The following is a 21,205-nucleotide window of genomic DNA, read 5'->3' on the forward strand; positions in this document are numbered from 1 at the left end:
GTCCTATCATGGTCCATCGAAAGGGGGGTATTTCGCCTTTTAATTCTTTGTTTTAAAGGGGGTAGAGATAAATCATCTGAAGCTGTGTGTGCGTGTATGTATGGACGCCTTTGTGTGTTATATAAGGGGTTGCCACGGACAACAGGCCAGTTGAGGAATGATCTGCCTTGACAAACACTGGTCGAGCCTGAAGGAAGGGACCACGGGTGTTTTGATCAGTGGTGGGCCGTCAGGGCCTGCAAGGCCTGCAAGGCCTTCTCTGCTGGCCTAAACAGAATCACAAAGTTAGAGCTATTTTATAATTTAATAATTGTTCTTAAATACACTACATGTATTATAATTTATAAAGTTATTTTTCCCATTATCTTATTTTCTCAATGCACAGCTACTGTCTTCCTCAGTTGCTCTGCTTCCACTTCAGCTTGTTTTAAGTAGAGCTTTTATCCAATCAGATTTCACCTCTGTGTCTCTAGGTAAGAAGAGAGGCCCAGGCCTGCAGAATTCTCAAGTGCATCCCTGAGCAGTTTAAATGAACAGGGACGATATTGTTGATTGTCATATTCTTCAACCAATCAGATCTTTAGTTTGACATGTTGGGCGTATTCTTTGACATGCCAGAGTCTGCTAGCTGGCCTACAAGTACGTGATTGGTCACGAAACAAATAATGACCATAGCTGTGTTTCAGCTGCAGGACAGCAGTGAAGGCCCAGGTATAAAATGCACAGCCTGCCACATTTGTAAACTTTACATTAGAAGGACAAACTAAAATCTGTCTTCTTTTAAATCCCTCCTCAAAATAAATGTTTCATTCATCAGGATTTCACCTAACTGATTGTACATTGTTTTACAGTAATTATCATCTAGTTTTTACCTCTTGAAATCATTGTTTTTGTCTCCAACCCTCTGTAATGTATCCATCTTTATACTGTAAAGCATTTTTATTATCATTATTAAAACAATGTGTTCAAGTGTTGTTCCTAAAATATGCATTGACATTAGCCTATCATTACATTATCATATTATAAAATTATTGATTTTTTGCGGCTAATCGTACCTCTCTTGCCTTTAATTCTGACTTTATTCTTGTATAACTTACATTTTTAGCCCTGTTCTTACTTTTATTTTATGTGTATTTTTATCCTGTGGAGGGCAGTATTCAAACTGCCAAAAACATAGAAGAAGAAAGAGGACAAACAGGAGGAGGAGGTGAAATCAATGCATTCTGCAGACTGCAGACATTTGCGGTAGAATGGGTCGCAGCGAGGAGCTCAGTGACTTCCAGCGGGGGACCGTGGTTGGATGTCACATGTGCAAAAAGTCTGTCCGGGAGATTTCCGTTCTGTTAAACCTTCCGCGGTCCACCGTGAGCGCTGTCATCTTGAAGTGGAAACGTGGAGGAATAACGACGGCTCTGCCCCGGAGCGGCCGACCGCACAAGCTCAAGGAGGAGGACCGTCAAGTCCTGGAGAAAGTAGCGTTGGAAAACTGTTCGCCCTCGGTGGAAGCTCTCACCGCAGAGTTTCAGACCGCCTCCGGGGCCAGCGTGAGCCCCAGGACCGTCCGCCGGGAGCTGCATGAGATGGGCTTCCGTGGCCGAGTGTCCACGTACAACAAGCCTAAAGGTGAGTTCAGGGAAGCGGAGGTTCAACAATCCCATACAAGTGTAATGTTAGAGTCATACTTTTGGCAACATATCACCTATATATTGCATCGACATTCATATTGACACAGCAACTCTCCCTCCAGTTGCTCTTCTGAAAGGGTTCCACAGGTTTGGAGACAGACATTTACACCCATTCAGTCACACTACAAGATTATTATAGTTTGGTTTGTCAGATTTTTATTTAAAACACAATCCAAACGTCTCAAAATATGCATGTTATTGCTTATTGCTTTTATTGGCCCACTACCTGGTCCATAGTTTACCTATGTCAATTTGTCGCAATTAGATCAAACACAGCGTTATGTAAATATTATTTGATTAATTAATTACTTAATCAACAAAAAATCTGCAGCAATTTTAAAGTTTTAAGGAAAAAATTCTAAACTATGCTGGTTGCAGCTTCTCAAATGTGAGTATTTGCTTTTTTTCCTTTGCCTTATTTGATAATAAACAGAATACCTGTGGATTTTGGGCTTTTTCAAACAGTCTGAATGTCACCTTGGGCTCTCAGCAATTGTGATCTGCATCTTTTACTCAGTTGCAGCTCTATGTAAAAACAAATTGTCACATGCAGCCCCTCTACAAGGCAATAAAATTACAGCAGAAATACTGAGCCCCATTAGTTGAGCAATTACAACAATGTACTCACAGCAGCAGCTGATTGTCTGTAGTGGAGGAAAGAAGGAAGAGGCAGACACATCGGTCACTCCTTACTTTCCATTATTTGTACTTCAGAAAACTTGGTCTCACTCCAAAACCATGGACATTAACATGCTGCCTCCGTTCTCCTTAAATGCTTTCCACAGGATTTTCTCTCATTCAGCATCGAGAGAATTAGTGAGGTCAGGCATTCATTTTGGGTAATAAGGTCTGGCTCACTCTCTGCATTCCAGTTCATCCCAAATGTGTTAGCCTGGTCGAGGCTCTGTGCAGTTCAGTCACGTTCTTCCACAACTAACTACGAAAAACATTTCTTTGTGGAACTGGCTTTTGTGCACAGGGGCATGCTCATGTTGAAACAGGGAAGCTCTGTTCCCGAACTGTTGACACGAAGTTGGAAGCATAATTAACTAAAATATTATTGGATGCTGCAGCTGTTGAGTATCATTCTGCTATGATTTTTATGTTTAATTTCACGTAAATGACCAATTTGCAGAACTATTAAGTGCTTTTAAACCAATTTTTTTCATAATATTATGCACATTGAGTTTAGTGTACAACTCTCACAGATGCATCTCGTTATCCAAACTTTCCTTGACACTATGAATATCTACCGTCTGATTTTCACACATAAGCGCAGTGTTATATCAGATTTCTACTGTGAAGAAACATTGTAATGAAACGGGGAAACATTTCAAATCCATTGTGATTCTCTGTGCATGATTATTATACCAGTACGTGTCTTTCTTTGATGCAAGGAGGGGAGAAAGCAGAGAAGAAGCGGGCAGCTCCAAGCCAAGACAACGCCAAGGTGGACGTGTCGCGTCTGGACCTGCGCGTTGGACGTATAATCTCAACTGTGCAGCTTCCAGAGACTGATGGTCTGTATGTGGAGCAGGTCGATGTTGGAGAGATGTGTCCCAGGACGGTGGTCAGCGAGCTAGCTAAGCACATACCTCTGGACCAGGTACAGATTCTTTTGAATATCATGTGCTTTTTAGATGTAATTATTAGGGTTTCAGCTGACGATTATTTTTGACTTAACAATAAATCTACTGATTATTTTCTTGATTCAGGTCACAGAACTTTGTACATTGTTGAATTTGTTAACTAACAAGAATTCTCAGAATGTATGTAGAGATCCACACACACACACACATCAGCATTAATGAGGTCAGGCAGTGATTAAGGACGTTATGGTCTGGCTCGCAGTCGGCGTTCCAATTCCTCCCAAAGGGGTCCGCTGTGCTCTGTGCAGAAAGGCTCTACAGGGAAGTTATGTTTAAACAGGAAAGGGCCTTCCCTAAACTTCTGCCTCAAAGTTGGAAGCACACTACTGTCTAAAATATCGTTGTGTGGTGTAGCAGTAATATTTCCCTTAATTGGCTTCCCCCAAACCTTAAAAAACAGCCCCAAACCAAAAGTATGTGGACACATACTTTATAGTGTGTCATTTAAATCAGAAGAGACAACCTTTCCACACACAAACAAAAAATGTTAGATTAGCTTCGTAAAACTGTTGATGGTGCTGCCGTGACATATAGCACAGCCTAATTAATTGCTTCCTGACTGCCGCTTTAAGGACACTGTTGCTGCAGCTGCCTGTTGATTGGTTTATTAGGTCACATACTTTAGTGTCATTTTGGTCAGTTTTACATAGTTTGAGCCCCCTTTTTTTTTATAACATTAAGATCTAAAATCTAAATCTTATTTACAGAATATTCTCTGTTTCTGTCACGCAAACCAGATTAAAATATCTGAGGAAATGCTTTATGGGTTTGATGGAAATGGTCTTTGACTCACAAAACAAACGCATACTGTTGCATAGCATGTATGTACTTTCCGTACCTCCAAAGCCTTTTTAAAATGATCTATCTTAACAACATAACTGATTCTAAATTCATATGGTAAATATTAAAAGGATGCACCTCAATAAATGATATCATTATTTTCTAAGATGTGACATACATCATTTCATGAAAGGATTTTTCTTCTTCTGCTTTTAGAAGACAAACCATAAACTACTGGACACAGTTATTTAGAACTAGCGTAACGGTGTGAATATGATTTGGAGGTGTTTTGTTTTCATCTGTAAATAGGCTATACAATGTTTGTTAGGTTTTTAATTATCAAGGGCAAATGTCTGTCCCTCATGCAGATGCAGAACCGCATGGCGGTCCTGTTGTGTAACCTGAAGCCAGCCAAGACGAGAGGAGTGGTGTCCCAGGCTGTGGTGATGTGTGCCAGCTCACCCGACAAGGTTGAAATCCTTGAACCTCCAAGCGGAGCAGCACCAGGGGACAGAGTTATTTTCCCGAGCTTCCCAGGTACTATTACATTTTAATCAGTAGCATAAAATTAAATCTAACAACCATTTCCAACCAAACCGACACGAGGAATATTGTGATTCAAGGAAGCATTTTACTGGCCATGGTTTTGCTGTTCTGATTCGATTATGCAAGGAGGCGTATACTCTGTCCTGGAATCATAAATCCGACATTTGTGGTGAATGAGAAGGGAACAAGGTAGCTTCTTCTAATGTGTCAAACTGATTTCTTGACTGCAGGTGAACCAGACAAAGAGCTGAACCCCAAAAACAAGGTCTGGGAGCAGGTTTTGCCAGACCTACGCACCAGTGACCAGTGTGTTGCAACCTACAAGGGAGCTGCGTTTGAGGTTGCCTGCAAGGGAGTGTGCAAAGCCCAAACCATGAGCGACAGTGAAATCAAATAAACGAACGGAGCTGCTCAAAATAGCTCGGTGCAAATCCCTGCTGCCAGAAAGGATCCAAAGTGTTGTGTAGAGTGGTTCCAGAAGAGCGGAGGCCCTTGGTTTTGGAAAGACATGTCCAGCAAACACATGGGTGTGATGTTGGAGTGTTCACATACTTTTGTCCCATGAGGAAGGAAAGTGAAGATGGTGAGGAGTATGTCGCCCTCTGTTGGACGGACACTTTTATCTAAAATCAGAAGTTCTGTATTTGGCCAAAGGAGGGCACTTCAGTACCCATGATGATGTACAGTATGTGTGTAGTGACACATGGGAACATACAGCCCACAGTGATACTCGGCATTGTGAAAAGAAAATGGAAATTCTTACAAAGAATCCCTTTTTAGTTGGGAAATATTTGATAAAATCGAAATGTTTTCCCATGACGCCACAGTGGTCATTTCCACTTAACAGAGGATGAAACTAAACGGTGCAGAAATCCCTTTTTGAAAAAGTGGACACTGAACAGTTTTACTTTCTGTTGACAGTACGGAAATTAGTTGGAATGAAATGGAAATAACTTTAAAACGAATTGGTTTTACCAAATAAAATGTGTTCTTAAGCAACTGCATGCGGTCAGTTCTTTCACCTGCTTTAGGTTAAGTTTGATGCTGGCAAATAATGAAAGCAAGTGTGCGTGTGTGTGTGTGTGTCCTTTATTTTAAAGGAAGAGGTGAAAATTGCATGTAAACAATGAGGATGTGATTCAGGAACTAAGAAGTGGAACAGATTGTCTCTGATGAGATGTTGCTGGTAACTAACAGAACAGGAGGTCTGGGAGGGAATGGTATCAACATTTTCATAAATGAAAGATATGTCTTACAATTTCATAAATTAGAGAAGGAAGTTATGAAACTGCTTTGCCATATACAAGAAGAAACCCCAGACTCAGTTCTCATTAAAAGGATATAACAGTCTTACTGTGTACATTTGTAATGGTATGTATCATACTGATCATTAAATATTCCTTTAGACACTGCAGGTTTTGTTTGTATGTTTCTAACAGTTGTTGTAAGGTAACTAATCTGCCTAAAGATGGACCACGGTGTTTTCAGTCTGAAAACTCAAGTTATATTAAAAAAAAAAAGAAAAAACATGAGAAACTGCACTGACTAGGACGAGGAGGAAATGCCACCCCCTCAATCTACCAGCCCCCTTCCAACTTCCCCATGGCAAGCCTCTTCAACATTCAGTCAAACCACACTCTCACTTTTCAGTGCCAATGTAAACTTACTTTAAATTACATGAAAGTGTATTATTGTTGTATGGTTTTTACTTTTACTGTCAGTTGTGTTGCATGTTAAGTTAGTTGCTTTATTTGTTGCACACTTGTAATAATTTTATTTTTATAGCACCTTTAACGTGTGTTAGAACAAGGTAAGTTTGGTTTGAAGTTATAAAGATTTGGTGGAACCGATTCCTCAGGCCCTGAGGCAGTTGCCACTTTTGCCTGGTTGGTAATGTGGAAATTGAGCAAGGACTGAAAGTCCACATAATTAACAAAATCACCAACATATTGAACAGAGCTCTCACAACATCATTGCTATGATTATAAGCTCACTGGGCCCATTCACAAGCCTGTACATTGCATCAGAGAGCAAGTACAGTTCAAGTCCAAAGTGTGTGGTAAAGCATTGTGCTACTCTAGAGTCTAGACCAAGTGACACTCAATCTTCCTCAAGGTCCAAGAGATGAAGGCCAATTCTAAAATCCTCACTGTGTCCTTTTCCTTCACTTGAGCCTTGAGGATGTAATGGAGGACGTAATGGAGCATAAATGAGATGGCTGTGGGACTTGCAAGAAAAGCCGACGCTTGACGACGCGGACAAACGTGTGTGCTAGAGATAAGCAAAAAACTGCCCTGGCCAAATTTAACACAGAGATGAGGCGAGTATCCGTGTCCAAAGGAGAATTGCCTATCGTCACAAACGGACTAAAATTTGGATGAAATGGTGATTTTAATTTGATGTAACTTTAGCAATTCTGGGCATCTCCTGTTTAGGCTACAGTATGCACCCACAGCAGTAAAAATAAATCTTTAGTTTTTTCTTCCAGATGTGCAGCTCGTCCCTGATGTGAGCCAGGCTTGAGGTGCTAGTAACTTCCGACCTCCTCGTCATCGTAGGAGCAACGTCCGCGGCGTTTGGGAGAGCCATAATAAAGCTAGGTAAAGGTGAAGAGGACATGAGGAGATCGGCCTCTGTTAGTTTTCCTGGCTTAAATTATTGAGTTTTTTTCCTTATTATGTGGATAATGCTTAGTTAGGGCTGGCTCAGGTTTGTCTTGGACCAGCCCCTATAAACTGCTATAGGCCTAGACTGCGGGGGGACTTGCACTGAGCTCCCTCTCTCTCCTTCTGTATGAATTCATGTCCCATTAATGCTCATTACTAACTTTGCTTCTTCCCCGGTGTCTTTGTGATTTCTCGCCTCGCAGGTTTCCATGGATCTTGGTTATATCTGGATCCTGGTCCTTCCTCCCGCCATGGCACTGCTGACACCTACTGCTACTACCAATAAAGCTGATTCTGATTCTGATCATCATCAAAATGAACACACATCCTTTACACACATAGTTTACCTCGGTAAACTAAAACCCTTTAAGGAAATTGCACCTGTACTAATAACTGTGTCCTCCCAACTTTGAAATCAAAATTCTGCGCCTGATCTGAAGCCATGTTTCGGTTGAGCAGAGTCAACCTATTGCTGCTCCTCCTCTTCCTCTAAGGCCACAAAGTCCAGGAAACCCAACAAAACTCTCTTCACAGCTGTGTCATCCTAATGTTTTTGTGTGTTATTTAGTTGTCATATATATATATTTATTACTAATTACTCATATTAGCACTTTCCTAGTATAGCAAAAATAATGAGATATGCCAATAAAACTGTTAGTTCCCAGAATTGATGGGTGGTATACAAGGCTGTTGTGTCCCGGGGTCCCCAAAAGCTCCAGTCCAGAAGGTATTTGTATAACTTTGTGGTAATTTGATGAATTACATTAGTTTGGTAATGGCACCACTAAAGTGCAATCTCTAACTAAAATCGTAAAATCCCTTAAGGGCCTCCAGTAGTAGCAGGTTAGCCAGGTTAATGTGGCCTTGGTGTTATTCAAAAGACTTAAAGAAAACAAACAGGAAACGTTTGCTCGTGTCTCACGAGTTTCCAATTGCTATGTTAATGAATTTACAGTAGCCCACACCTCCACAAGTTGAGTGACGTTATCTATGGAAAGAGTGGGTATACCTTTTATTATGTCTACTAAACAATCCGCTCGTGAACTAAAGAAATAAGGCCATACCCGAAACAGAAGTCAAGTTTAATGTTATAATTTAAAAAGTGGAAAAGCGTTTTGTTTTAATTTTAAACATAATCACACTTTAATCATTCCTTAAACACCTCACGTGCCTCCGCCTCCTGCACGCTGACGGTGGCCAGTCGGTGACGCGCTCGCTTTATTTTGCGTGCGGCAGCGCTACAGCGGAGAAGGGGGCGGAGAAGAAGAAGACTGCCGTGATACGGGTTTAGTGTTGAACTGTCGCCTTTCTGCTTCAGTCCGCGGACGGTCATCGCAGCCGGGGGAGCAAACAGGCGGTCAACTGTTTGTTTTGATCGTCTATAACGAGGTTTTCTCTGCAAAAAACAGCAACGCACAGTAAAGCGCCACTGACGGGGTCACACCTGCCACGGAGCATGGACAACAAAGACTGATCCAGCACTGCGCTGCAGCAAACCGAGCCAGGCAGCCCACGACACCTTGAAAGAAATTAATTTATTGTGTTTTATTTAAGAGCCTGTGCTGCACACAAGAGGCTTTGTGCTGGCAGAGAAGGTTTTTGTGTGCGCGAAATTTGGTGTTGGACTTCCATATTGCAGGCCGATCCGATCCGTGCACTGGCGGGTTTAATTATAGCAGCACTTACATGCTCGTCTTAGTTTCTCTCGGATATCCAATAGTGAACGATATTTGAAAGGTCGAGGAGGAGAATATCAGGCTTTTATCTGTGTTTTAATAATTCAATAATCCCTGCTGGAGACGCATCCCGGCCGGAGCCAGTTAAGTGGGCGCCGTCAGCAATCCCCTGTGTTCAATGTTCCCTTAAAAACAGAAGAATCATGTGGGTCAGTCCCGAAGATGTTTTACTGGCTGGCGCATTATGGATCACCGAAAGAGCAAATCCATATTTCATCCTCCAAAAACGGAAGGGCCACGGCGATGGAGGCGGGGGACTGGCGGGTGAGTCCTAAACCCACTGTCATGGATCAATAGCACAGAAAAATGTTTAATTAAAATTCAGAGGTTTTTGATGATGGCATGGTGACAGTAGCTTACAATGTGTCAGGGGGAGTGTTTGTGTTGATCTTGGACATGAGGAAGGACGGACAGGATAATGTGAGGAGGATCACATGACCTGCTGTCACAGTTGGCCATGTTCACCTGGATGTGGAGAGTTAAATGCTCGTATTCCCTCTAATTGATTTGCCAGTATCAGCCTGCTTTGATGAAGGATACACCTTTGACCAAGTATGGTGACATCAAGGAACAAAGTCTAGCACATCTACTCTCCGATCATACAGTTACTCAAATTATGATATAATAAATAAATGGCAGGCTATACTGCAAGAAAAATTAGATTTTAACCATTACAACAATGCAAACAATAGTAGTTGCAGTTGTTGTGCGGATGCTAATAGCTGTGGAGTCTCAGCAACAGTGAATGTATTTGAGACATGTCTGTTTGCTTGTTCATGCTGAATCATTCCCCTTCCTCTTTCTCTCACTCCTCCTCCCCTCTCTTGCTTATTCCATCCAAAATGGGTCAAGCACCAGCAGGAGCATGAGGAAGAGCATGAGGAAGACGAGGAGGAGGGTTCGCTTATGGAAATGACTCCTTGAGGTTCACAGTTTAACTGCTGTCCTGTTTTCTCTCTGAATTTTGAAATTTGATTCATTCTTCTAACTGAATTCAGCTGGTTGTGGCACTTTATCACGTTTTACAGATGAGATGCTGTTTAACATTTTTGAGGAATTAAACAATAATATTAAACATATATTCTGGAATGCAAGAAGCTTAATAGTTGAGATAATTTGTGTGCTGATTTTGACATTTATATTGATTACAGGCATAGGAAGGAGAACATGGGCTGCACAAATTAGCAGCTGGGCCCCTTTAAACCCCCCATTTTTCCCCTGATGTCTTTTTTTTTGCTATGGTGACACTTTAGATAGCCCCATATTTGCTGTGTAATTTATTTAAACAAAGCATTAATTAAGGAATATACTTCATATGAGATCAATATCAGTTTAAACGGTACAGGTCGTAATGCTAGGTCCCTGTCATGTCAGATGATATTGCATATTTACAATTAATTAACTTATCACAAACAAATTGCCACAGTGAAGCTGTGGCTTTTTGGCTTTAACTGTAAATGCAGTGAAATATCACAACCTATATCAAAGTGACTCAGGCTTATTTCATTTTTATGTTTTTGATTCCAAACTGAAGTGTAAACGATTCCTCGATCACTGGTGGATCCGTGTTGATTGGCTCAGTTTCTGTTCTCTCCTCAGAATTTCTCACTCTGAGTCAGTCGGTGTCGCTGCTCATTGAGCTTTAAACCAGCAACTAGCCAAGTCTCTGCCACTGAGGACCAGTCTGACTCAGCAGTGGGCAATGTAGATAAAAACCTTCTATCATAATAATCTTCTTATTGAATATAATGATATCGATATATATCGTGGTTTACCATTGTGGCGTCCAACAAGAGTGAGTTACTACGAAGTATTACACAAGAAAAGATTAGAGAGAAATACCATAACAAATAATTTGTGCAAAATGATTTTTGTTTTTTATTATTTCTCACCCCTGTAATTATCTTATGACTCCTGAGATTGACTCTGCGATCCCTTTTGGAGGTCTTGACCCCCGGGTTAATGGATAAGACAACTAGACGGTAATGTCTGGTTATAGTTAAGCCAGTTAATAAGATGCATTTCAAATTCACGTACTTCATCACATTGATGAAAAAGTCTTTGAAATCCAGCAACATTGTAAAGCAATGGTGGCCAAATACACCGAGTGATATTCAAAGAAGAGGATCCGAGGTATAAGCGGTATGGTACATTGTCGTCTCGAGCTATACCGTAGTCTGACTGACAAAGGTTTAAAGTCAACATTGAGGTTTGCCTTAACATATTTGACCCTCTTTGATATTAATAATACAAAATAAGAGCTGCAGCCTCCTTTCCTCAGTCTGGCGAGTTCTTGCTTTGGCAACACAAAGTGTGCTGAGTGGTGCTAGTGGATGATGTCATTGTTATGCAAATGCTGAGCTTGCTGACTTGTGCTGAGTGCCAGTTGGCACCATCGCCCAGTGACACTGGCACTGCCCACAAGCAGTTCTTCCAAGAAAAGGGAAACCAAATCAGCTGCACCAGGACGGAGCATTTTACATAGCCAGGCACAGATATGCATGTTCAAAACAACGGGGCTCAAGCTCTGATGTCAAGGCTGCCAGAGGGCCAGTGATGTTTGGTGAAAACAGGCAAATGTGTAATGGCTTTTGCTCCACTGCTCTGAGATATAATTCCTCCAAAAACTTGTCAAAGTCTGACAAATCAAACAATGGTTTCTGCTTCTCCAAATGTCCTCATCTACACATCAGTTTTATGTTCAACTCCAGTTCACCTCATTTCTCTGAATACATCTTTTGAAGGATTCATCTCCATGGAACCCTCAAACAATAAGAATCTATTGTAGTTTTCCTTCAATACTCGAAAGCTCGTCAGATCATTAATGATGTTCGTATCATTAAGAATATCATGCATCCAGAGAATAGTAATGTAATGCAGCAATGTGCCAGCAAAGGCAGTGAAGAGGAATATTGCAAGCTAGCAAACATGAATGTAAACAAATCAAGTTTCAAACTTGGTACACTCCTCCCTGCAGATGTTTTGAGGAAGGAAATGCATTCAGCACATTTCTCATGTCAGGATACACACCGCATTGTGAACATAATGTAACCTAGTTTGTTTACAAGAGAACTCCACAGGGAAGGTTTCAAAGATGCATAAAAATAAAATTTGACTTGACAAAGCTGACAGTAGGTCTACAGCGTGGGATGTACCTGCTCGGTTTAATGTAATTGACACATTAAACCTGATAAGCGACCAACAGTGACTTAGTCTTATCTAATAACCGAGTTTGCATGCACAGTGTTTTGCGGGGCAGTGCAGAGCTGGAGGGACATTTGAAAGGACGTCTGGGATCCCTTGTTGTCTATATGTGGCCGTTATCATTAATAGTCAGCATGTTCAGAGAGGAAGCTAGATAATAATACAAAACAAAACCTGCATTCATCCAACTGTAAATAATCTCAGAATCAGGCCATCGTGTCAGTTGTTGTGCAACACTTGAGCATAAAACAACACAACTATTTGAGTCAGAGTCAACATGATATTTCACAATCCAGCTGCTAATTACTGTATGTTTGCCAGGAAGTGTGTCGTGTGTCATGATAGTGACCCTGTTCTTCTGTAGGCCACACAGTGACATTGAACTTCATAAAATGATGAAGAAGCTGTACATATTGCATATGTGGAGGCAAACATGCATGTGGTGATGATGATGATGATGCAGGCTTGTCTCAGGTTTCTGTTATCTGAAACAGTATGGATTTTTCAGTTTGATGGATATTTTTATCCTTTGCGTGCTCAAACATCCTACACGAGCATCCTCCCACAAGCTGTTCAGTTTTGTCAGAAAGAGGCTATAAACAAATGAAAGACTTAGCTTTTTTTTTCCCCCTAATGTTGTTGGTTTTGGTTTCCTGCTCCTTCACTGAGTGAAAAACAATAATGCTTCAGAGAAAGCGATTTGTTTTGCTCTAACAATATAGGAAGCTCTGATTGTGTTCTTGTTCTTGAGAGGCAGAAAGCATCACATTATTTTACAGCTTGTTTTCCTCACAAGGAAAGTGTTTCTCTATACCCCTCAGAAAAGAATAGACGGAACAACCGTTACAGCTGTGTGTTGTCTTGTTGTTTTGTAGGTTGTGCACCCACTCATTCAGCTTGTGGAAGGAAATCTCTGTAAACGCAAAAGTGTGCGTTGGAACAAGCAGTCACATGGATTTTGGTGTGATGAGTTAAAGCTGCAGAGGCATGTGATGTTCGGGGTTGCATGTTGTAAAGTAAACAACAACAACCCATGATCAGTCAAGGCTAAGAAACGGCTGGCTTTCTGTCTGTTTGGGGGTTTTACTTAAATCGATATCAGAGGAGGGAAAGGTGGCTGTCAAGTGGTCTGACACCTTCAGTGGTCTCCTTGCTGGTTTGTACCCCCAAGTTTCCTGCGTTAAACCTCAGCTCACACATTGTAGGCTGAACCATTCATTACATGCAGCACAACCTAAGCCCAAATTGACTGCTTTTCATGGAATTCTAACCGCAAGACTTAAAGAAATCGCTGTAGATACTTTCATTCGCTGTATCACATTTGTATTAAAGGAAAAGCTAGCTGTGTAACACATTTAATCCTTCTATTGAGGTGTGAGCAAACATTTCAGTTATGACTTTTAAACCTTGTGATTTTCTTTTGTCAAAGAGGAAGTCGTGTTCACACTGGGACTAAACCAATGTGTCAGGCTGAGTTATCTCATTAGTTTCAGTATGATTTTAGAATCCACTTTAGTTGAATAACTCCTTCAGCCCCGTGGACAGCGTGGTTACAAATTCAAGGGAATAATTTATTTGTGTGTGCTCTGACACATGACATGTGGGTTGACAGTCACCATCTAACTGTATCTACTGTTATAGAGAAGTCATGTCTCTGCTATTGAAGCAGAAGTTGCTTTATTGTTGCTTTTCTTGAGTGTTCATCTGGACAACATGGTGTAAGGGACTGATGAGGACTGTAAGGAGGAAAATAATATCATAACAGGATATGAAAAATGCGGGTAAAGGGAGAGAATAACTTACACAAGGAGGGTAGAAGGCAGACGGAGTGAATGTTTGTAACTGTAGTCCATGGTCTTTAAATGCGAGAGGGTCAGTGAGTCTGAAGCACGCAGTTCTACTTTTTTTTTTTATTATTTCTGGCTTGTTTTCATCTGAAAATGAGAAAATATTTCAGTTTCACTCACTTGTCTCCTCTCTCTCTCCCCTTCCTCCTCTCTCTGTGTGACTCATACTGTGTTTTCCCCGATGAGCTGCTAGACAAAAATAACCCGTCTCTCGTGGCAGTTCAACGTATATACCTGCTCTGAAGAAAAGAGAATGTTCACAGCTAACAGCAGCTTGGAAACTGGTATCACAATGGCAAATTAGCCAGCTGTAGTTTTCTAAATTCCAAGTCATTGTGGTAACTATTTCTAATTTAAAAACTTTTATAAAAAGGTTTTAAAATCTGCTCTCAGATCAGTTATACGCCATTATTAAGAACAGTTTCACACCACTGGTTATCTGTCCTCATTTATCACCTGGCTTTAAATGACAAAATCAATTTAGTTATCATACCCCAGAGTCCAACACATGCAGATGTCATGCAGTCTGCCATGTCTAACAAGTCAACCAAGCCGTTCTATGCAAAGCGTAAACATTCAAGGCACAGGATGTTTTCACATCGTTAAACCACAAGACCTCATGGGATTCCCCTTTGTTTATGCACTTTAAAAAAAGGTCATTTACAGTTGTTACATGTCTGTGACATTGCTTCACTGCTGAACACATTTTTAGGTTAACTTGCGTCACGAGTTAATTTCAGAGTGTGTGTTTTTTTTTTTCAAATTGTTTTTGGACCAACACAAGGAGCTCTTTATTTAGCCTAATCTGAAGTGTTTTGAAGTAGATGTTTGGTTCTCTGCCTTAATAACAGTATTTTGGGCTCTTGCAGGTTTGCTGGTTGGGACCCTGGATGTCGTCTTGGACTCCAGTGCTCGGATGGCCCCATATAGGATCCTGTACCAGACTCCCGACTCTTTAGTTTACTGGATCATTGCTCATGGTATGTGCACTTTAACTCTTGGCTCCAAAAAATTTATGAGGAAATGCATCTAACCTCAAGTCTACTTTGACAATTCAGTTTGTTGGTTTACATCACTTAAGGTGCACATTTTAGATATACAGGTATGGGTTACTCCAGTATAAACCTCTCTGTGTTTTCACCCCTTTCACATCTCTGCCCCATCCAACACACACACACACACCACATAATTCTCCAACATCCTGCCTTTTTCCATGTTAGTTCCTGAATGCCAAGCATTACCTCATGCCCCGGTGGTGTTAAAGAGCAGGATTACGGGATCAGGGGCAGGAATCGATGCTCAAATATGAGTATATGTTGTGTTTTTCTGCTTATTGCTTGATTGGGCTTCATTATGATTCAACTTCATCTGCTGGTATCTCACAATAATGTAATCTGCATATTCTCTGTATGCAGAGCTTCACTTGTTATTTCCAGTGAGTGACAGTCTGAGGCAGTAAATCATGCAAAGTAGCAGCCGCACTCCAAATTGATTGGAAGCAGCACTCTTTTGTGCAGTGTCATTGACTATAAAATAATGTCAGGAAAAGCTTTGACACTTCCAACTCAAAACCAGGGCTGCAACTAATGTTTTTTTTTAATTTTTATCAATTCATTTGCTGATTATTTTCTCGATTTAATCTACAAATGTAAGAATAGTTGGCATACCCAAGGTATTAGTTTAATATCAGAAAAAAACAAGAAAATCAGCTAATGGTCCCATTTGAGAAGCTTGGACCAGTGATTTTCGCTGTGTTTTATGTGCATAAGTGGGAGTTCTGAGGCAATACAATACAAATCACAAATTTTGGGAACGCATAGAAATAAATCAGGATGATGCTTGGTAAGATTATGAGATCAAACTGCTGTAATTATTTGTAGTTTCAAATTCAATGAGGATGGGACGGTATTGAAAACGCCAGCAACAATGAGTTTGAGTACATGTGCAACTATGCATTTAATTCAGCTGTTCCCTACTAAATGAGTACCGTTTGTGCTCGCTGTCTGAAATGGAGGCCCACAGAAGACTGGCCTGGCTTTGAAATGGCAGTTGCTCCCCTCCTCTCCCTCGCCACCCCTCCCAGCCCTCAAGTCGTCCACCCAGAGATAGAGGAGAGTGGAGCAGTCTGGCAGACGGGGCTAATTTAGTGACTGTGCACTCACTGAAGGGCTGTGTGCAGCAGTGTTGAGGGATAATGGTCCACAGTGGCAGCCATTACTGTGATCAGTTTCTCCGGCAGCCAAAAAAAATTCTGTTTCGACCTCACTGATAACAGTAACAACATGATCATCATAGTGCTGCTGTTGGACATGGAATATATGCATTTCATTTAAGATTTGGCTGACACTGATGCTTTTGCCATCTTTAGCCTTTTCTCCAGTTAAATTGGATCTCCGAACTCACTGTTCAGGAATACAAAATACCTCAATATCTCTGATTTTGCATGGTCATATCTTCCCAGAAATCCACGTGTGGCCCAGTGCTAGATTGTGACCATACTGCCAGTTATTTCTGAAACCTTACACCATCATTCTCCTCCTGTGAACCCAGTTGCTGAGTGCTCGGACTGTCTCTTCTCACTCCTCTGCAGGAACCTCCCGTAAGGAGATTACAGAGCACTGGGAGTGGCTGGAACATAACCTGCTGCAGACTCTCTCCATCTTTGAGAATGAGAATGACATTACCACCTTTGTCAAAGGAAAAGTCCAGGTAAGTACTTAAACTGTTCCATCAAAAATGTAGTTTGATGTTTGGACTTTAAATCAGGCATTGTCTAGTAACCACCACAGAGCAAAACAAGTACAATACTGTATACAGGACAGTATAAATATTATAGTATAACCTCCTGCATGATTTGAGCTACTTCTAGACTGGACCAATCAGAGCAGTGATACTAGGATAATACTTAAGATATATGAAAATGTATATCTTTTGTTGTTGTTGTTGTTGTTGTTGACACAAAATCAACAACACAAAATCAATTGAATACAATTAATTAATTGCAGTCATTAAGAAAATTTAAATAGTTTCAAGATAGTAACAATTATCATACAAACTAAAAAGCCAAAGACCAAAAAAATCTGACAGATGCACTTTATCTGGCAAAATTCTCTATAATATGATGCAATAACATGTATATTTAACAATGTATTTATTCAAGTATTTTTATGGAATTGTCAAGAGAGAATATATTGTGACATGATGCACATTCATTTTGAAAAATACTGGTTTGAGTGGTATGCTTTTGCTTGAGTTTTAAGGTGTGCAATAACCTCCTCCAGCCAGAGTATATGAGATGGTGGTGCAGTATTTTTCGATTGGAAGAGAATCAGTAAAAGCAGTGTAGCAAAGACCCCAACTGCACCTTCAGCAATTCTCATCTACTCATGAGAAACATGTTGCCATGCCCCAGCTCATTACCTCTTTCTCTTTCTGACCATCTTGCCTCAGGGCATCATTGCGGAGTACAACAAGAACCACGACGTCAAAGAGGACGATGACACGGATAAGTTCAAGGAGGCCAGCTTCAAGTTTCGTAAGCTGTTTGGAATGCCGGAGGAGGAGAAGCTGGTTAACTATTACTCCTGCAGCTACTGGAAGGGCAAGGTGCCACGGCAGGGATGGCTCTACCTCAGCATCAACCACATCTGCTTCTACTCCTACTTACTCGGAAAAGAAGGTTGGATATATTAATTTACTATTCATCTGTCTACTGCCCTATCTTTACCTATACTGATACCTTTTATTACCTAACTTTGTCAAAGACTTTAACTTTTGGAAGTCTTAAACCATATCCCGAGGGCTGCTTTATGCCATTAGTTTGTCTTACATTGTCAATATATACTGATTTCTCTTTTTTAATGTCTTTTTGTAACTGTTAGTCAAACTGGTGGTGCGTTGGGCAGATATCACCCAGCTGGAGAAGAGCGCCACCCTCCTCCTGCCCGACGCAGTCAAGGTGAGCACCCGCGTGAAAGAGCACGTCTTCTCCGTCTTCCTCAACATCAACGAGACCTTTAAGCTGGCGGAGCAGCTGGCCAACATCGCCATGCGTCAACTCCTGGACAACAAAGGCTTCGAGCAGGACCGCTCGCTGCCCAAGCTCAAGAAGAAGTCGCCCAAGAAGGCGTCGGCACTCAAGAGGTGAGAAAGAACACTTAATGCTCATCAATAATTAATGTCGTTTAAGCATGTTCATGACATGCAGTCGATCGAACATCAATTTGTCATGGTTGGTAGAGCAGGTGGTTATCCAGACACTTAACGATAGAGGATGAAAGCCTCAAACTGTGTTGCAAGTTTAGGTTTTACAGTTTAACTGCAAAAGTACGTCGTACATGTGTTAGGAAATGGGTCTCTGCAAGCCCTTAATCAAGAGCCCATTTTTGCCTGATCAACACATTTTATGTACCGGTAAGCATGATTTGGTTCCACTGCTGTCTGGGGTTGTATGATGGTTGCTCTTGCACAACACTTCACTGTATCTACATGGATGCTGCATTGCCAAGTTGTGTAACATGGGGAAATGAAACTATCCACTCGATTTGTTATTGTAAATTTAACAGGATAGACTGTGCAGGTATTATGTTGCTTATAATGCACGATTATGTCAAACCAAGCTGTTAATAACTGTTAAATATTTACAAAAATCTGCCATGTAATATGACTCTGCATTTTATATCTTTCAGGGATTTGGATGCGAGAGCTAAGAGCGAGCGTTACCGGGCGCTCTTCCGTCTACCGAAAGATGAAAAACTGGACGGACACACAGACTGCACCCTGTGGACCCCCTTTAACAAGATGCACATCCTGGGACAGATGTTTGTTTCCACCAACTACATCTGCTTCACCAGCAAGGAAGAGACTCTGTGCAGCCTCATTATCCCGCTACGAGAGGCAAGTTGTTCTGTGAATCGGTTTCTAGGAAACATCAGCGCCATCCAATCAAAGGCAATTAATTAATTAAACAGGATGTAATAGAACTTTCAGAAGTAAGTTAAAGGGGCCAAACAATATAATAAACTTAGCTAAATGTTAATTCACGTATGGCTTTTATTTATACATTCCCTGATAAATGGGTTCAGAGTTAGTAGTATTCAAACCGTTTATGTTAGTCAGATTAAGTTAACCTAATTTAGCAACAACCAATCCTTCGGTCAGAGCTACTTTGTGCGCTGCAATATGTTTTCATTTAATTGGGCTACGTTTGAATAGACATGGAATAGACATTTTTTAGTATTCTATTTTATATTAAATTGCTTATCATGGAAATAAAAGCTGGTTAGTGTAGTCTTTAAATGAGAGTTCTTATTTCTGACACATTTTATATATGGCTGCTTGTCATTTATCATATAGCTTTTTGTTTAACTGAGATCGGAAATGTTCCCTGTTGTCTTTCCAGGTGACTATTGTGGAGAAGGCAGACAGCTCCAATGTGCTGCCCAGCCCGCTCTCCATCAGTACCAAGAATCGTATGACATTCCTGTTTGCTAATCTGAAGGACCGAGACTTCCTGGTCCAGAGGATTTCTGACTTCCTGCAGCAGACCACCTCTAAGATCTATCTGGAGAGAGAGCTTACTGCCAGCCTTAACAGCTCAGACGATGAGGTGAAAAAATATGATTTTGTTCCTTAAACACCGAGTTTACTTTAAGTAGAATCTATAAAATACTGTGAATATTTGGACTGTGTCCATTTAAAAGCTCCAAAGCTTAAATATGGTGTCTGTCGCCTCCAGGTTTACTCCCAGCCTGGATCTCTGCTCTCCAGCAGCCCACAGCACAGTTTGAGCTCAGAAGGCGAGCGTACGTTCAACTTGAACGACAGCAGCGTTCCCACAGCCACACAAGCCCTCATGACCATGTACCGCCGCCGCTCTCCTGAGGAGTTCAATCCCAAGCTGGTGAGATAAATGCACTTTTGTCGACTACAATTAAAAGTTCATCTTGTCGAGCACGCAACACTCTGATTTGTTCTGCTTCTGTGTTGGATATTCTCAGTTATCACATTTTTTTTGCTTGCCTTTCCATAATTACCATTTTCACATCATTAAGCTGCACGGATATTAAGCTGCATGGCGGATTGCTAGTAACGGGAACCTACCAAGACTTCTTTTCCTGCAAGACTGTATAAATAAAGCCAGACCTGTACTTAAGCTCAATGCAATAGGACTGTGACCTTGAATTATAGAATGTTACAGTATTCATGCGTTTGTGGAGTGGGCCAGAAATCAATCTAACCTCTGGTGTGGAATAGTAAAAGCAGGACTCTGACAGAAAAATGGTTACATTAATTGTGCTTGAGCTTCTGCATCTCATGTGTGTCCCTCTTTGCTCAGGCGAAAGAGTTCCTGAAGGAGCAGGCCTGGAAGAACCACTTTACAGAGTATGGACAGGGAGTGTGTATGTACCGCACCGAGAAGACGAAAGAGCTGGTCCTGAAGGGGATTCCTGAGAGCATGCGAGGTGATCTCTGGCTGCTCTTCTCTGGTGAGCAAATGTTCATGTGGGCCTGAAATACTGTAAACGTAAGCACAACACACATTGTGCATACTGAACGGCAAATCATTCAGTCATACACCTAATGAAACCACACCCTGCATACTACGTGCTCACACATGTTTTAGTGCTGGCTCTAGCCTCGTTGGTGCTAAAGCATTTCTCAAAATTGATAAACGCTTTTTTACTTTTATGCTGAACTAACTCCCAGGTTAAGAACCCCACCGGGTTAGGAGCCGAGAGGAAAGTCCAGGAAAATCTTATTTTCTGGGAGGCAAAACTACAGCGTATCCCAAAGATGAACATGCAGCAGCATATTCACAATGTGTTTTTATACTGAAATTCAAATTTATTAAAATATGCATCCATGACTATGCACAAAGTTACTTTAGAAAACTATTAAGGCTACAACTAAGAATTGTTCCTATTATAAATGTCTGTTGACTATCAACACTTTTAATAAGTTGATTTAAATGTTGTTGAATATTGCCACGACTGTAAATACTTAGTCAGGCATATATGAACATGGAACTCAATAATAATCCTGCTGTGTGTGTGTGTGTGTGTGTGTGTGTGTGTGTGTGTGTGTGTGTGT

At 41.1% G+C, this 21,205-nt stretch overlaps 2 protein-coding genes across 3 annotated transcripts in view; both read left to right on the forward strand.

Moving 5' to 3' along the window:
* The first annotated feature begins 1,181 nt into the window (after positions 1–1,181).
* LOC116391939 (aminoacyl tRNA synthase complex-interacting multifunctional protein 1-like) lies at positions 1,182–6,846 on the forward strand. Of its 2 annotated transcripts, none has more exons than XM_031862953.1 (4): positions 1,182–1,623; positions 3,086–3,291; positions 4,483–4,651; positions 4,891–6,846. In XM_031862953.1, exons 1-4 carry the CDS (start codon positions 1,251–1,253, stop codon positions 5,055–5,057), a joined length of 915 nt encoding a protein of 304 aa, XP_031718813.1. In that variant the 5' UTR covers positions 1,182–1,250; the 3' UTR covers positions 5,058–6,846. The 2 variants fall into 2 exon arrangements, with proteins under 2 accessions (XP_031718813.1, XP_031718812.1); XM_031862952.1 differs by having other exon boundaries at positions 1,183–1,623; positions 3,083–3,291.
* A 1,720-nt stretch (positions 6,847–8,566) lies between these two features.
* The window catches only part of tbc1d9 (TBC1 domain family, member 9 (with GRAM domain)), a 20,411-nt gene continuing 7,772 nt past the window's right edge, over positions 8,567–21,205 (forward strand). The window contains exons 1-9 of the mRNA XM_031863256.1: positions 8,567–9,326; positions 14,983–15,093; positions 16,704–16,822; positions 17,564–17,792; positions 17,995–18,256; positions 18,802–19,009; positions 19,515–19,721; positions 19,851–20,015; positions 20,451–20,601. Of these exons, the coding sequence (XP_031719116.1) occupies positions 9,206–9,326; positions 14,983–15,093; positions 16,704–16,822; positions 17,564–17,792; positions 17,995–18,256; positions 18,802–19,009; positions 19,515–19,721; positions 19,851–20,015; positions 20,451–20,601 (1,573 nt within the window). The 5' untranslated portion in view covers positions 8,567–9,205. The remainder of the gene's footprint in view (positions 9,327–14,982; positions 15,094–16,703; positions 16,823–17,563; positions 17,793–17,994; positions 18,257–18,801; positions 19,010–19,514; positions 19,722–19,850; positions 20,016–20,450; positions 20,602–21,205) is intronic.

This window comes from Anarrhichthys ocellatus, unplaced genomic scaffold, assembly GCF_004355925.1.
Source record: "Anarrhichthys ocellatus isolate YVR2014 unplaced genomic scaffold, GSC_Weel_1.0 scaffold28, whole genome shotgun sequence".
NCBI lineage: Eukaryota > Metazoa > Chordata > Actinopteri > Perciformes > Anarhichadidae > Anarrhichthys > Anarrhichthys ocellatus.